The 17596-nt window shown below is 48.4% G+C and overlaps 1 protein-coding gene and 1 non-coding gene across 2 annotated transcripts; one reads left to right on the top strand and one right to left on the bottom strand.

Annotated features, from left to right (window-relative positions):
- Nucleotides 1-379: 379 nt before the first annotated feature.
- LOC147978037 (uncharacterized) lies at nt 380-12770 on the bottom strand. The gene is made up of 4 exons (XM_087514625.1): nt 11586-12770; nt 2760-2914; nt 2309-2450; nt 380-682 (listed from the first exon to the last, which is right to left on the bottom strand). The coding sequence occupies exons 1-4, from the start codon at nt 12768-12770 to the stop codon at nt 380-382; spliced, it is 1785 nt and encodes a 594-aa protein (XP_087370751.1).
- A 1091-nt stretch (nt 12771-13861) lies between these two features.
- On the top strand, nt 13862-13934 carry TRNAA-UGC (transfer RNA alanine (anticodon UGC)). The gene has a single exon. It is a non-coding gene; the product is annotated as a tRNA-Ala (tRNA).
- Nucleotides 13935-17596: the final 3662 nt, after the last annotated feature.

Raw genomic sequence — 17596 nt, 5'->3', positions numbered from 1 at the left:
AGGTGAGGTACTGCAGCGCCCCGGGCAAGCTGCGGTAGAGCGACGGGTCGTGGAAGAGCGGGCCGTCGTCGATGGAGAGCTTGGCGAGGGTGTCGACAGGCGTGGAGAGCGGTTTGCAGTTCAGCATACCAGCCCGATCAAGTATCTCCAAGGCGTACTGCTCCTGAGAAAGGAAGAGGCCGCGGGTGGTGGTGGTGACGTTGACCCCGAGGAAGTGATGAAGTGCGCCGAGGTCGGTCATCGAAAACTCGCGGTGGAGGCCCCGGATGATGGAGCGGAGCAGGTCGGTGGAGCTTGCCGTGAGGATGATGTCGTCCACGTACAATAGAAGGTAGGCGAGGTGGTCACCACGGCGAAGAATGAACAAGGACGAGTCCGCTCACGACGCGACGAAGCCAAGCGTGCACAGGTAGCTGGTGAAGCGAGTGAACCACGCACGCGGCGCCTGCTTGAGACCATATAGGGAACGGTTCAGCCGGCAGAAGTGGGTAGGCGAGGTGGCGTCGACGAAGCCGGACGGCTGGGTGCTGTAGACCGTCTCGGTGAGGTGCCCGTGAAGAAACGCGTTCTTGACGTCGAGTTGATGAATAGGCCAACCCCGCCCAGCGGCCAGACTGAGGACGGTCCGGATGGTCGCCGGCTTGACGACGGGGCTGAACGTCTCATCGTAGTCCACGCCAGCCTGCTATGTGAAGCCGCGAAGCACCCAACGCGCCTTGTACCGGGCGAGAGAGCCGTCAGGATGGAACTTATGCCGGAAAATCCACTTCCCTGTGACAATATTGGCACCTGCAGGACGCGACACCAAACTCCAAGTGTTATTCTGCATCAGTGCGTTATATTCGTCGAGCATAGCGTTGTACCAGTTTGGGTCCCGGAGGGCAACGCGGTATGAGGAAGGGATGGGGCTAATGGTGGAGGAGGTAGACGTGGAAGCAGCAAGAGCTTTAGGTTGAGCAAATCCTGTTTTCGCCCGCGTACGCATGCGATGTAGATTAGTGGGTGGAGGCACTGGCACGGCGCGCGGTGGAAGAGTAGTAGCAGCGGGCGAGCGCGCGGGTGTACGTGCATGTGCATGGGAGGGGCTTGGGGAAGGTGCATGCAGGGGCGGGGAGCCAGGGGTATGTGCATGTGCATGGGATGGTGGGGCCGGTGGAGGCGTGGGATGTTGCATGGGAGGGGGCGAGGCGGGTGGAGTGGGGTGCGTCAATTGGGTGGGCAGATTCGCGGGCCCAGGCAGGTGCGGGGGCGAAGGCGTGGATTGGGGGAGAGGATCCCAAGGACCCGGTAGGTGGGAGTGGGGATCGGGGCGAGGGCGATCCCGAGGAGGGCGTGGGCGGGTGCGGATTGGAGGGAGCGGCGACGCGCGGTTCGGGGTAGATTTGCGGCCCGAGATCATTTGTGGGCGGGCGACGGGAGGGCTGCGGTGTGTCTGGGGTAGGTTGATAGGGAAAATGGACTCGTCAAATGTAACGTGACGGGAAATGATAACCTTGCGAGTAGCCAAGTCCAGACATCGATAGCCCTTGTGTTCCAAGGGATACCCAAGAAAAACGCAGCGAGATGAGCGAGGGGCAAGTTTGTGGGGGCTAGTGGCGATGGTGTTAGGGAAACACAGACATCCAAAAACGCGCATGTGGTCATAGGTTGGGTGTTTGCCGAGAAGGCGAAAGTAGGGAGTCTCAGAGGCGATGGTAGTGGAGGGCCGGCGGTTTAGGATGTAGGTTGCGGTGTGGAGGGCCTCGACCCAGAAGGCAGGGGGTAGTGTGGCGTGTATGAGGAGGACGCGAAGAATGTCATTTGTCGTACGTAGGAGGCGCTCGGCTTTTCCATTTTGGGGCGATGTATGAGGGCATGAGAGGCGAAGAGAGGCGCCATAGCGGGAGAAGAGGTCGCGTACGGAGGTGGTAAGGAATTCGCCGCCGTTATCGCATTGCATACACTGGATGGGAACGTGGAATTGTGTGAGGACGTACGCATGGAAACGATGAATGATATCTACGGTATCGGACTTGTGGCGTAGAGGAAAGGTCCAAGAGTAGTGAGAGTAGTCATCTAGGATCACAAGATAATATTGAAAACCCGAAAAACTACAAATGGGAGAGGTCCATAAATCACAGTGTATGAGCTGAAAAGGTGCTGTAGTAAATGACTTGGAATTGGAAAAAGGCAGCCGGAGCTGCTTGCCTAGTTGACATGCCATACACACGGTGTTTTGGGACATGTCTTTATTACATGTGGGAAGAAAAAAACGAGCTAAAGTGGAGATGGTCTTGTCACTAGGATGCCCCAAGCGCCGATGCCATACATCGCTGCCAACCACCGTGAGAAGAGCTTGCACGCCGGAGTTGGTGAAGAATGGATAGAGGTCCCCATGGCTATTGAACCTCATTATGATCTTGCGGGTGGCTAGGTCCTTCACGGTGAAACCAAACAGGTCAAATTCAATACTGCAGGAGTTGTCAATAGTAAAGCGACGTACAAATATGAGATTTTGGATGACAGTGGGAGAAACAAGCACATCGTTGAGAGAAAAAGAAGCAAGTTTGGTGGAGCCGACGGCCGTCACGGGTAAACGAGATCCATTTCCAACTAGTATGCCCAAAGAATGACGCAAATATGGAGAAAAACACTGAGAGAGGGAGGTGGCCATACCAGTCACGTGGGAAGAGGCTCCAGTGTCGAGGATCTAGTCCTGGTGGCCGCCGGCGTGCTGCTGCGTCGGCAGGTTCTACAGGGCAGCGTACAGCTGGTGGTACTACTCCCACGTCGGGCCGACGGACGACGGTGCGTGAGTCGCCGGGTAGGTCTGCTGGGGCGGCGGAGGTCGCGGGCCCAGCATGCCGGCAGCGTTCGGCGCGGCCCAGGGCACGCGAGGTTGTGGTGGGCCGGGCAGGAGTGAAGGAAATATGCCCTAGAGGCAATAATAAAGTTATTATTTATTTCCTTATATCATGATAAATGTTTATTATTCATGCTAGAATTGTATTAACCGGAAACATAATACATGTGTGAATACATAGACAAACAGAGTGTCACTAGTATGCCTCTACTTGACTAGCTCGTTAATCAAAGATGGTTATGTTTCCTAACCATGAACAAGGAGTTGTTATTTGATTAACGGGATCACATCATTAGGTGAATGATCTGATTGACATGACCCATTCCATTAGCTTAGCACCCGATCGTTTAGTATGTTGCTATTGCTTTCTTCATGACTTATACATGTTCCTATGACTATGAGATTATGCAACTCCCGTTTGCCGGAGGAACACTTTGTGTTCTACCAAACGTCACAACGTAAATGGGTGATTATAAAGGTGCTCTACAGGTGTCTCCAAAGGTACATGTTGGGTTGGCGTATTTCGAGATTAGGATTTGTCACTCCAATTGTCGGAGAGGTATCTCTGGGCCCTCTCGGTAATGCACATCACATAAGCCTTGCAAGCATTGCAACTAATGAGTTAGTTGCGAGATGATGTATTACGGAACGAGTAAAGAGACTCGCTAGTAACGAGAATGAACTAGGTATTGAGATACCGACGATCGAATCTCGGGCAAGTAACATACCGATGACAAAGGGAACAACGTATGTTGTTATGCGGTCTGACCGATAAAGATCTTCGTAGAATATGTAGGAGCCAATATGAGCATCCAGGTTCCGCTATTGTTTATTGACCGGAGACGTGTCTCGGTCATGTCTACATTGTTCTTGAAACCGTAGGGTCCGCACGCTTAAGGTTTCGATGACAGTTATATTATGAGTTTATGAGTTTTGATGTACCGAAGTTAGATCGGAGTCCCGGATGTGATCACGGACATGACGAGGAGTCTCGAAATGGTCGAGACATAAAGATTGATATATTGGACGGCTATATTCGGACACCGGAAGTGTTCCGGGTGATTTCGGGGAAAACCGAAGAGCCGGAGGGTTACCGGAACCCCCCCGGGAGAAGTAATGGGCCATATGGGCCTTAGTGGAGAGAGAGAGAGAGGGGCAGCCAAAGGTGGGCCGCGCGCCTCCTCCCCCTCTGGTCTGAATTGGACTAGGAGAGGGGGGCGGCGCCCCCCTTTCCCTCTCCCTCCCCACTTCTTTCCCCCTCCTAGTAGGAGTCCTACTCCTACTAGGAGGAGGACTCCTCCTTGGCGCTCCATAGAGGGCCGGTCGGCCTCCTCCCCTTGATCCTTTATATATGGGGGCAGGGGGCACCCCTTGACACACAAGTTGATCCACGTGATCATATTCTTAGCCGTGTGCGGTGCCCCTTCCACCATAGTCCTCGATAATATTGTAGCGGTGCTTAGGCGAAGCCCTGCGACGGTAGTACATCAAGATCGTCACCACGCCGTCGTGCTGACGGAACTCTTCCCCGACACTTTGCTGGATCGGAGTCCGGGGATCGTCATCGAGCTGAACGTGTGCTAGAACTCGGAGGTGCCGTAGTTTCGGTGCTTGATCGGTCGGGCCGTGGAGATGTACGACTACATCAACCAAGTTAACGCTTCCGTTGTCGATCTAACAGGGTACGTAGATCACACTCTCCCCCTCTCGTTGCTATGCATCACCATGATCTTGCGTGTGCGTAGGAATTTTTTTGAAATTACTACGTTCCCCAACAGTGGCATCCGAGCCTAGGTTTTATATGTTGATGTTATTTGCACGAGTAGAACACAAGTGAGTTGTGGGTGATATAAGTCATACTGCTTACTAGCATGTCATACTTTGGTTCGGCGGTATTGTTGGATGAAGCGGCCCGGACCGACATTACGCGTACGCTTACGCGAGACCGGTTCTCCCAACGTGCTTTGCACATAGGTGGCTTGCGGGTGACAGTTTTTCCAACTTTAGTTGAACCGCATGTGGCTACGCCCGGTCCTTGAGAAGGTTAAAACAACACCAACTTGACAAACTATCGTTGTGGTTTTGATGCGTAGGTAAGATTGGTTCTTGCTTAAGCCCGTAGCAGCCACGTAAAACTTGCAACAACAAACTAGAGGACGTCTAACTTGTTTTTGCAGGGCATGTTGTGATGTGATATGGTCAAGACATGATGCTAAATTTTATTGTATGAGATGATCATGTTTTGTAACCGAGTTATCGGCAACTGGCAGGAGCCATATGGTTGTCGCTTTATTGTATGCAATGCAATCACGCTGTAATGCTTTACTTTATCACTAAGCGGTAGCGATAGTCGTGGAAGCATAAGATTGGTGAGACGACAACGATGCTACGATGGAGATCAAGGTGTCGCGCCGGTGACGATGGTGATCACGACGGTGCTTCGAAGATGGAGATCACAAGCACAAGATGATGATGGCCATATCATATCACTTATATTGATTGCATGTGATGTTTATCTTTTATGCATCTTATCTTGCTTTGATTGACGGTAGCATTATAAGATGATCTCTCACTAATTATCAAGAAGTGTTCTCCCTGAGTATGCACCGTTGCGAAAGTTCTTCATGCTGAGACACCACGTGATGATCGGGTGTGATAGGCTCTACGTTCAAATACAACGGGTGCAAAATAGTTACACACGCGGAATACTCAGGTTATACTTGACGAGCCAAGCATATACAGATATGGCCTCGGAACACGGAGACCGAAAGGTCGAGCATGAATCATATGGTAGATATGATCAACATAGTGATGTTCACCAATGAAACTACTCCATCTCACGTGATGATCGGACATGGTTTAGTTGATTTGGATCACGTAATCACTTAGAGGATTAGAGGGATGTCTATCTAAGTGGGAGTTCTTTAAGTAAATTAATTGAACCTAAATTTATCATGAAACTTAGTACCTGATAGTATCTTGCTTGTTTATGCTTGATTGTAGATAGATGGCTCATGCTGTTATTCCGTTGAATTTTAATGCGTTCCTTGAGAAAGCAAAGTTGAAAGATGATGGTAGCAATTACACGGACTGGGTCCGTAACTTGAGGATTATCCTCATTGCTGCACAGAAGAATTACGTCCTGGAAGCACCGCTGGGTGCCAGGCCTGCTGCTGGAGCAACACCAGATGTTAAGAACGTCTGGCAGAGCAAAGCTGATGACTACTCGATAGTTCAGTGTGCCATGCTTTACGGCTTAGAATCGGGACTTCAACGACGTTTTGAACGTCATCGAGCATATGAGATGTTCCAGGAGTTGAAGTTAATATTTCAAGCAAATGCCCGGATTGAGAGATATGAAGTCTCCAATAAGTTCTATAGCTGCAAGATGGAAGAGAACAGTTCTGTCAGTGAGCATATACTCAAAATGTCTGGCTATAATAATCACTTGATTCAATTGGGAGTTAATCTTCCAGATGATTGCGTCATTGACAGAATTCTCCAATCACTGCCACCAAGCTACAAGAGCTTCGTGATGAACTATAATATGCAAGGGATGAATAAGACTATTCCCGAGCTCTTCGCAATGCTGAAAGCTGCGGAGGTAGAAATCAAGAAGGAGCATCAAGTGTTGATGGTCAACAAGACCACTAGTTTCAAGAAAAAGGGCAAAGGGAAGAAGAAGGGAAACTTCAAAAAGAACGGAAAACAAGTTGCTACTCAAGAGAAGAAACCCAAACCTGGACCTAAGCCTGAAATTGAGTGCTTCTACTGCAAGCAGACTGGTCACTGGAAGCGGAACTGCCCCAAGTATTTGGCGGATAAGAAGGATGGCAAGGTGAACAAAGGTATATGTGATATACATGTTATTGATGTGTACCTTACTAATGCTCGCAGTAGCACCTGGGTATTTGATACTGGTTCTGTTGCTAATCTTTGCAACTCGAAACAGGGACTACGGATTAAGCGAAGATTGGCTAAGGATGAGGTGACGATGCGCGTGGGAAACAGTTCCAAAGTCGATGTGATCGCAGTCGGCACGCTACCTCTACATCTACCTTCGGGATTAATATTAGACCTAAATAATTGTTATTTGGTGCCAGCGTTAAGCATGAACATTATATCTGGATCTTGTTTGATGCGAGACGGTTATTCATTTAAATCTGAGAATAATGGTTGTTCTATTTATATGAGTAATTTCTTTTATGGTCATGCACCCCTAAAGAGTGGTCTATTTTTGTTGAATCTCGATAGTAGTGACACACGTATTCATAGTGTTGAAGCCAAAAGATGCAGAGTTGATAATGATAGTGCAACTTATTTGTGGCACTGCCGTTTAGGTCATATCGGTGTAAAGCGCATGAAGAAACTCCATACTGATGGACTTTTGGAACCACTTGATTATGAATCACTTGGTACTTGCGAACCGTGCCTCATGGGCAAGATGACTAAAACACCGTTCTCCGGTACTATGGAGAGAGCAACAGATTTGTTGGAAATCATACATACAGATGTATGTGGTCCGATGAATATTGAGGCTCGTGGCGGATATCGTTATTTTCTCACCTTCACAGATGACTTAAGCAGACATGGGTATATCTACTTAATAAAACACAAGTCTGAAACATTTGAAAAGTTCAAAGAATTTCAGAGTGAAGTAGAAAATCATCGTAACAAGAAAATAAAATTCCTACGATTTGATCGTGGAGGAGAATATTTGAGTTACGAGTTTGGTGTACATTTGAAAAATTGTGGAATAGTTTCGCAACTCACGCCACCCGGAACACCACAGCGTAATGGTGTGTCCGAACGTCGTAATTGTACTTTACTAGATATGGTGCGATCTATGATGTCTCTTACTGATTTACCGCTATCGTTTTGGGGATACGCTCTAGAGACGGCCGCATTCACGTTAAATAGGGCACCATCAAAATCCGTTGAAACGACGCCTTATGAACTGTGGTTTGGCAAGAAACCAAAGTTGTCATTTCTGAAAGTTTGGGGCTGTGATGCTTATGTGAAAAAGCTTCAACCTGATAAGCTCGAACCCAAATCGGATAAATGTGTCTTCATAGGATATCCAAAGGAAACTATTGGATACACCTTCTATCATAGATCCGAAGGCAAGACTTTTGTTGCTAAATTCGGAAACTTTCTGGAGAAGGAGTTTCTCTCGAAAGAAGTGAGTGGGAGAAAAGTAGAACTTGACGAGGTAACTGTACCTGCTCCCTTATTGGAAAGTAGTGCATCACAGAAAACTGTTTCAGTGACACCTACACCAGTTAGTGAGGAAGCTAATGATAATGATCATGAAACTTTAGAACAAGATACTACTGAACCTCGTAGATCAACCAGAGTGAGATCCGCGCCAGAGTGGTACGGAAATCCTGTTCTGGAAGTCATGCTACTAGATCATGATGAGCCTAGGAACTATGAAGAAGCGATGGTGAGCCCAGATTTTGCAAAATGGCTTGAAGCCATGAAATCCGAGATGGGATCCATGTATGAGAACAAAGTATGGACTTTGGTTGACTTGCCCGATGATCGGCAAGAAATTGAGAATAAATGGATCTTCAAGAAGAAGACTGACGCTGACGGTAATATTACTGTCTACAAAGCTCGACCTATCGCAAAAGGTTTTCGGCAAGTTCAAGGGATTGACTACGATGAGACCTTCTCACCCGTAGCGATGCTTAAGTTTGTCCGAATCATGTTTGCAATTGCCGCATTTTATGATTATGAAATTTGGCAGATGGATGTCAAAACTGCATTCCTGAATGGATTTCTGGAAGAAGAGTTGCATATGATGCAACCAGAAGGTTTTGTCGATCCAAAGAGAGCTAACAAAGTGTGCAAGCTCCAGCGATCCATTTATGGACTGGTGCAAGCCTCTCGGAGTTGGAATAAACGTTTTGATAGTGTAATCAAAGCATTTGGTTTTATACAGACTTTTGGAGAAGCCTGTATTTACAAGAAAGTGAGTGGGAGCTCTGTAGCATTTCTGATATTATATGTGGATGACATATTACTAATTGGAAATGATATAGAATTTCTGGATAGCATAAAGGGATACTTGAATAAGAGTTTTTCAATGAAATACCTCGGTGTAGCTGCTTACATATTAGGCATTAATATCTATAGAAATAGATCAAGACGCTTAATTGGACTTTCACAGAGCACATACCTTGACAAAGTTTTGAAGAAATTCAAAATGGATCAAGCAAAGAAAGGATTCTTGCCTGTGTTACAAGGTGTGAAGTTGAGTAAGACTCAATGCCCGACCACTGCAGAAGATAGAGAGAAAATGAAAGATGTTCCCTATGCTTCAGCCATAGGCTCTATCACGTATGCAATGCTGTGTACCATACCTGATGTGTGCCTTGCTATAAGTCTAGCAGGGAGGTACCAAAGTGATCCAGGAGTGGATCACTGGACAGCGGTCAAGAACATCCTGAAATACCTGAAAAGGACTAAGGATATGTTTCTCATATATGGAGGTGACAAAGAGCTCATCGTAAAAGGTTACGTTGATGCAAGCTTTGACACTGATCCGGACGATTCTAAATCGCAAACCGGATACGTGTTTACATTAAACGGTGGAGCTGTCAGTTGGTGCAGTTCTAAACAAAGCGTTGTAGCGGGATCTACATGTGAAGCGGAGTACATAACTGCTTCGGAAGCAGCAAATGAAGGAGTCTGGATGAAGGAGTTCATATCCGATCTAGGTGTTATACCTAGTGCATCGGGTCCAATGAAAATCTTTTGTGACAATACTGGTGCAATTGCCTTGGCAAAGGAATCCAGATTTCACAAGAGAACCAAGCACATCAAGAGACGCTTCAATTCCATCCGGGATCTAGTCCAAGTGGGAGACATAGAGAATTGCAAGATACATACGGATCTGAATGTTGCAGACCCGTTGACTAAGCCTCTTCCATGAGAAAAACATGATCAGCACCAAGGCTCCATGGGTGTTAGAATCATTACGGTGTAATCTAGATTATTGACTCTAGTGCAAGTGGGAGACTGAAGGAAATATGCCCTAGAGGCAATAATAAAGTTATTATTTATTTCCTTATATCATGATAAATGTTTATTATTCATGCTAGAATTGTATTATCCGGAAACATAATACATGTGTAAATACATAGACAAACAGAGTGTCACTAGTATGCCTCTACTTGACTAGCTCGTTAATCAAAGATGGTTATGTTTCCTAACCATGAACAAGGACTTGTTATTTGATTAACGGGATCACATCATTAGGTGAATGATCTGATTGACATGACCCATTCCATTAGCTTAGCACCCGATCGTTTAGTATGTTGCTATTGCTTTCTTCATGACTTATACATGTTCCTATGACTATGAGATTATGCAACTCCCGTTTGCCGGAGGAACACTTTGTGTGCTACCAAACGTCACAACGTAAATGGGTGATTATAAAGGTGCACTACAGGTGTCTCCAAAGGTACATGTTGGGTTGGCATATTTCGAGATTAGGATTTGTCACTCCGATTGTCAGAGAGGTATCTCTGGGCCCTCTCGGTAATGCACATCACATAAGCCTTGCAAGCATTGCAACTAATGAGTTAGTTGCGAGATGATGTATTACGGAACGAGTAAAGAGACTTGCCGGTAACGAGATTGAACTAGGTATTGAGATACCGATGATCCAATCTCGGGCAAGTAACATACCGATGACAAAGGGAACAACATATGTTGTTATGCGGTCTGACCGATAAAGATCTTCGTAGAATATGTAGGAGCCAATATGAGCATCCAGGTTCCGCTATTGTTTATTGACCGGAGACGTGTCTCGGTCATGTCTACATTGTTCTTGAACCCGTAGGGTCCGCACGCTTAAGGTTTCGATGACAGTTATATTATGAGTTTATGAGTTTTGATGTACCAAAGTTAGTTCGGAGTCCCGGATGTGATCACGGACATGACGAGGAGTCTCGAAATGGTCGAGACATAAAGATTGATATATTGGACGGCTATATTCGGACACCGGAAGTGTTCCGGGTGATTTCGGGGAAAACCGAAGAGCCGGAGGGTTACCGGAACCCCCCCGGGAGAAGTAATGGGCCATATGGGCCTTAGTGGAGAGAGAGAGGGGCAGCCAAAGGTGGGCCGCGCGCCTCCTCCCCCTCTGGTCCGAATTGGACTAGGAGAGGGGGGCGGCGCCCCCCTTTCCCTCTCCCTCCCCACTTCTTTCCCCCTCCTAGTAGGAGTCCTACTCCTACTAGGAGGAGGACTCCTCCTTGGCGCGCCATAGAGGGCCGGCCGGCCTCCTCCCCTTGATCCTTTATATACGGGGGCAGGGGGCACCCCTTGACACACAAGTTGATCCACGTGATCATATTCTTAGCTGTGTGCGGTGCCCCCTTCCACCATAGTCCTCGATAATATTGTAGCGGTGCTTAGGCGAAGCCCTGCGACGGTAGTACATCAAGATCGTCACCATGCCGTCGTGCTGACGGAACTCTTCTCCGACACTTTGCTGGATCGGAGTCCGGGGATCGTCATCGAGCTGAACATGTGCTAGAACTCGGAGGTGTCGTAGTTTCGGTACTTGATCGGTCGGGCCGTGGAGACGTACGACTACATCAACCAAGTTAACGCTTCCGTTGTCGATCTACAAGGGTACGTAGATCACACTCTCCCCCTCTCGTTGCTATGCATCACCATGATCTTGCGTGTGCGTAGGAAATTTTTTAAAATTACTACGTTCCCCAACAAGGAGCGCACCGTACGGGGCGAAGTACCCATGGAGCTGCGCGTTGGCGGCGGGAGCGGGTGCAGGGGCGCCTCGTCCGGAGGGAGCATCGCCAGGTGAGGGAGGGCCGCGTCCGCGCCCGCGGCCGCGCCCACGTCCGCCGGTGTCGCGATCGGCGGCGGGAGGGCTGCTGGCGGCCTTGCCCCGATCGGTGGAGGTGCCCGAGGATCCCGAGGACCCCGAGCCGGAGCCGATGGCGAGGGCGGTGGCGGTGGCCTCCGGGCGCCCGTCAAGACGAGCGCGCTCGTTGGCGGAGATTTCCTCCATCAGCAGCCGGGAGCGCGCCTGCACGAACGTCGGGAAGGGTGTCTGCATGGGGAGCAGGGTGGCCATGATCCGAAACTTGCTGTTGAGGCCGCGGATGAGCTGCAGGGTCAGCGTGCGGTCGGTGATGTGCTCGCCGACGTCGCCGAGGTCCGTGGCGAGGGACTTGAGACGTCGACAGTACTCGGCGATGGAGAGGTCCCCCTGGACGAGGTTGCGGAATTTCGCGCCGAGGATCACCGCGCGGCCGGCCTGGTTGTCGCGGAAGAGAAGATGCAGCTGCTGCCAGATGTCGAAGGCGGTGCTGTCCGGCGTGGCGACCACGTCCAGGAGCTCGTCGGCGACGACGCCGTGGAACCAGAGGACGATGGTTAGGTCGTCGTTGCGCCACACGACGCTTTGGAGAAGCGGCTCGGCGGCCACGTCGAGATGGTGCTGCACTTGATATTTGCAACAAACGACGTAAAAGATCTGGCGCCATTTGGAGTAGTTACCCGATTCGAGCACGAGCCGGTGATGGAAGAAGTGGTTGATGGAGGACGGCAGGCCAATCACAGCAGTGGAAGAGCCAACATCGGGCGCGCCGTGATGAAGGGCCAGCGCGCTGCCGGAGCCGCCGGGCGCGATGTGCGGGACGGGGACGCTCCCCGCCGTGCGGAGAGTAGCCGCGGCGGGCGCCGCAAGTGGTGCGGCCGGCGGGACCGAGGAAGTAGAGGCGCCCTCGGGCACGGCCTGTTTGCCGTGGAGGACGTCGGGAGCGAGACGCGCCGCACGGGGCGCGGCCGGCGGAGGAGCGGCGGCCAGAGGGAAGGGGGCGAAGGGGTTGCTTGCCGGGGTGTCGAGGTCGCCGCCGGAGCGCGTTCGACGGAGGAACCGATGCATGGCGGAAGCGAGGGGGTAGGATCGGAGAAGCGTGTGATACCAAGTTGTGTTGTGAAACTCTTCGCACACTCTGTATTGCCGGCCTCGATGGGCTTATATGGTTACAACGGAAGTACAGAGGGGGGAGGAGAGTACAAACTGCAGTCCCTGCATGAGAGGACGCACAAGGCGCATGACCTGGACTAGGTAGCGCACGACCTGCACTAGGTTGTTGGAGACGTGCGGGAGTGGGAGATGAGGCCGTTAGTCACCCAAGGGACGACCTGAAGATGCCGTCGAACATGAGAAAAGCAGCACAAAGTCCGAAAATTCATTTCTGAGCTCGGGCTCAGATGCTCTTGATATCTTGCTCGTCCAGTCCTCGAGATGCGAGATCTTGCTTGTAAAGAAAAATAAAGCATCTGAGCAATGAAATATGTTCTAGTTGATCCACTACATCCTCAAAGTTTGTCCATAAGGAAATGCATTTGGTATGCTCAGCCACCGATACTGTCTGCTCCACCGAGTGGAGCAATGAGCACCCTTGCTCGATGGGTTTCATACTTTCATTTGGCAAAATTTTGTCACGGTTGATCACAACCTCCAAGGAGATAGGAGCAGACTGCAGCCAGTACGAGCACCCCGGCAAAACAGAAACTGCTCAAGAAAGTTGAACAACGAGCTTTTGCTTCAGAAAACATGATAAACTTCAACCCCTCTTTGCTTTCGTATAAGTGTACATTGAACATTTGCTGTTTCTGTTTAATTTTGGAAACATGGTTCCAAATGAATCCATCATCTCTTCCCTGAGAATGGGATAGAACTGACTACAGGTTTCGGTTTGCTTGTTTTTGACAGCATGGACGACTATACCACAAAAATAGACAAGCGAATAATTTTTAGTACAAAGCACTCTACACGGTTTGCTTGTTCTGAACAAGCACGCATCATCGTACTGCAGTGTTTTTTGTGTTTTCCTGGCAATTGTTCACACACTCTCTCACTCTTGGGAGCGTGCATTCCTGTGCTAGTACTACCCTGCTACCTGATAACCATTTCATTGGGATTTAAGTATTACTTGAATGAAATGAAAAGAAGAAAATCACAACAACGGGGATGTAGCTCAAATGGTAGAGCGCCCGCTTTGCATGCGGGAGGCACGGGGTTCGATCCCCCGCATCTCCAAGCCTTTTTTAATCAGTTGGACCTTTAGAAAAAAATAGGCCGCGTTGGGCCTTAATTAGTAGACCTACAATTAGCCTCTCTGTTGGGATTTAATATTTTTTTTAGCCAAGTACTCCCTCCGGTCCTTTTTAGTTCGCATATAAGATTTGTCTAAAGTCAAACAGAGTAAACTTTGACCAAGTTTATAGAATAAAATACTAACATTCAGAATGTGAAATCAAACAACATTAGATGGGTCGTAACATTAGTTTTCATATTGTACAAATTTAGCATTGTAGATGTTAATATTTTTCGTATAAATATGGTCAAAATTTACGAAGTTTGACTTCAGACAATTCTTATATGCAGAGTAAAAAGGACCGGGGGGAGTATCTAAAAGTAGCTCGCCTGTTGATAGTTCGGGACAGTACCTAGGAGCTTCAGCAGTGACAATATCAGACATGGCGATGCCAGAAATTCCTGAAGCTTTGCCGTGCAATGAATTTTTTTTTTGAAATGGTCACCGGAGGGGGGGGGGGAGGCTCCCCACCTGAATATATTTCTGAAGGGCCGATGGGGACATTGTGCTGGTCATATTTCTTGGTAGATCGCGGACTGTGGCGTGGCTTCAAACGAGGAATACGGGATCAGCGATCTTTTTCGTGAGGAAGTTGCAGAGGAAAACAAAGGCGGCCAGACTGGCGGCAACAGGTCGGTTAGATCGCGGCTCGGCATGGCGCCGGGGTTCACCAAGTTTGATGTGGAGAAATTCGATGGCACGGGTAACTTCGGTCTATGGCAGACAAGAGTCAAGGATATTCTGGCGTAGCAAGGAATCTTAAAGGGTTTGCGGGAGAGGAAGCCGACCAAGGTTGACAACGATGCGTGGGAGGATATGCAAGTGCAGGCGGCCGCTGCCATACGGCTTTGTCTTGCAGATTAGGTCATGTATCATGTCATGGACGAAGATTCTCCTAAGGGAATTTGGGACAAGTTGGCAAATCGTTATAGGTCCAAGTCAGCGACCAATAAGCTGTATTTGAAGCAAAAGTTCTATGGGCTGAAGATGCAGGAGCGGTCGGATCTTTAGAAAAAAATAGGCCGCGTTGGGCCTTAATTAGTAGACCTACAATTAGCCTCTCTGTTGGGATTTAATATTTTTTTTAGCCAAGTACTCCCTCCGGTCCTTTTTAGTTCGCATATAAGATTTGTCTAAAGTCAAACAGAGTAAACTTTGACCAAGTTTATAGAATAAAATACTAACATTCAGAATGTGAAATCAAACAACATTAGATGGGTCGTAACATTAGTTTTCATATTGTACAAATTTAGCATTGTAGATGTTAATATTTTTCGTATAAATATGGTCAAAATTTACGAAGTTTGACTTCAGACAATTCTTATATGCAGAGTAAAAAGGACCGGGGGGAGTATCTAAAAGTAGCTCGCCTGTTGATAGTTCGGGACAGTACCTAGGAGCTTCAGCAGTGACAATATCAGACATGGCGATGCCAGAAATTCCTGAAGCTTTGCCGTGCAATGAATTTTTTTTTTGAAATGGTCACCGGAGGGGGGGGGAGGCTCCCCACCTGAATATATTTCTGAAGGGCCGATGGGGACATTGTGCTGGTCATATTTCTTGGTAGATCGCGGACTGTGGCGTGGCTTCAAACGAGGAATACGGGATCAGCGATCTTTTTCGTGAGGAAGTTGCAGAGGAAAACAAAGGCGGCCAGACTGGCGGCAACAGGTCGGTTAGATCGCGGCTCGGCATGGCGCCGGGGTTCACCAAGTTTGATGTGGAGAAATTCGATGGCACGGGTAACTTCGGTCTATGGCAGACAAGAGTCAAGGATATTCTGGCGTAGCAAGGAATCTTAAAGGGTTTGCGGGAGAGGAAGCCGACCAAGGTTGACAACGATGCGTGGGAGGATATGCAAGTGCAGGCGGCCGCTGCCATACGGCTTTGTCTTGCAGATTAGGTCATGTATCATGTCATGGACGAAGATTCTCCTAAGGGAATTTGGGACAAGTTGGCAAATCGTTATAGGTCCAAGTCAGCGACCAATAAGCTGTATTTGAAGCAAAAGTTCTATGGGCTGAAGATGCAGGAGCGGTCGGATCTTTAGAAAAAAATAGGCCGCGTTGGGCCTTAATTAGTAGACCTACAATTAGCCTCTCTGTTGGGATTTAATATTTTTTTTAGCCAAGTACTCCCTCCGGTCCTTTTTAGTTCGCATATAAGATTTGTCTAAAGTCAAACAGAGTAAACTTTGACCAAGTTTATAGAATAAAATACTAACATTCAGAATGTGAAATCAAACAACATTAGATGGGTCGTAACATTAGTTTTCATATTGTACAAATTTAGCATTGTAGATGTTAATATTTTTCGTATAAATATGGTCAAAATTTACGAAGTTTGACTTCAGACAATTCTTATATGCAGAGTAAAAAGGACCGGGGGGAGTATCTAAAAGTAGCTCGCCTGTTGATAGTTCGGGACAGTACCTAGGAGCTTCAGCAGTGACAATATCAGACATGGCGATGCCAGAAATTCCTGAAGCTTTGCCGTGCAATGAATTTTTTTTTTGAAATGGTCACCGGAGGGGGGGGGAGGCTCCCCACCTGAATATATTTCTGAAGGGCCGATGGGGACATTGTGCTGGTCATATTTCTTGGTAGATCGCGGACTGTGGCGTGGCTTCAAACGAGGAATACGGGATCAGCGATCTTTTTCGTGAGGAAGTTGCAGAGGAAAACAAAGGCGGCCAGACTGGCGGCAACAGGTCGGTTAGATCGCGGCTCGGCATGGCGCCGGGGTTCACCAAGTTTGATGTGGAGAAATTCGATGGCACGGGTAACTTCGGTCTATGGCAGACAAGAGTCAAGGATATTCTGGCGTAGCAAGGAATCTTAAAGGGTTTGCGGGAGAGGAAGCCGACCAAGGTTGACAACGATGCGTGGGAGGATATGCAAGTGCAGGCGGCCGCTGCCATACGGCTTTGTCTTGCAGATTAGGTCATGTATCATGTCATGGACGAAGATTCTCCTAAGGGAATTTGGGACAAGTTGGCAAATCGTTATAGGTCCAAGTCAGCGACCAATAAGCTGTATTTGAAGCAAAAGTTCTATGGGCTGAAGATGCAGGAGCGGTCGGATCTTGTGGAGCATGTGAATGTTTTTAATCAGTTGGTCACGAATCTAGCGCGTCTGGATGTGAAGATTGATGATGAGGATAAGGCACTACTTCTTCTTGTTTCGTTGCCACCGTCCTATGAGCATTTGGTAATTACATCGACACATGGAAAGAAAACAATCAATAATGAGGAAGTCACTGCAGCGTTGCTTGGACATGAGTTGATGAAGCAAAAGAATCCTGCAGAAAGGGAGAGTACTCAAGGTTTGGGGTTGGCAGTTAAAGGTTATCAGTTCAGGAAGGGACAAGGCAGAGAAGAAAAAGGTGCAGTGCTACAGGTGCAAGGACTGGTGACATATAAAGAGGGAATGCCCAGAACTGAAGGGTGGGGCAAGTGCTAATGCGGCTACTCATGGTGATGGCTCGGACAGTGATAGTGATGTTCTCGTGGTATCAAACAGGTAGTCAACAAAAACTGAAGCGTGGATGTTGGATTCAGCTTGCTCTTTTCATGCGACACCCAACAGGGAGTGATTCTCTTCGT

Source organism: Triticum urartu, chromosome 3A, assembly GCF_056163025.1.
Source record: "Triticum urartu cultivar PI428250 chromosome 3A, HENAU_Tu73, whole genome shotgun sequence".
Classification (NCBI taxonomy): domain Eukaryota; kingdom Viridiplantae; phylum Streptophyta; class Magnoliopsida; order Poales; family Poaceae; genus Triticum; species Triticum urartu.
This window is presented reverse-complemented; position numbering and strand designations above follow the sequence as displayed.

Coding starts and splice junctions, on each gene's coding strand:
- LOC147978037 (XM_087514625.1), bottom strand. CDS start 12,770: ATGCATCGGTTCCTCCGTCGAACGCGCTCCGGCGGCGACCTCGACACC. Junction 2,915..11,585: donor CCCCGTACGGTGCGCTCCTT/GTTGGGGAACGT, acceptor TATTGCCTCTAG/GGCATATTTCCTTCACTCCT. Junction 683..2,308: donor TCACGGTGGTTGGCAGCGAT/GTATGGCATCGG, acceptor TTCACATAGCAG/GCTGGCGTGGACTACGATGA.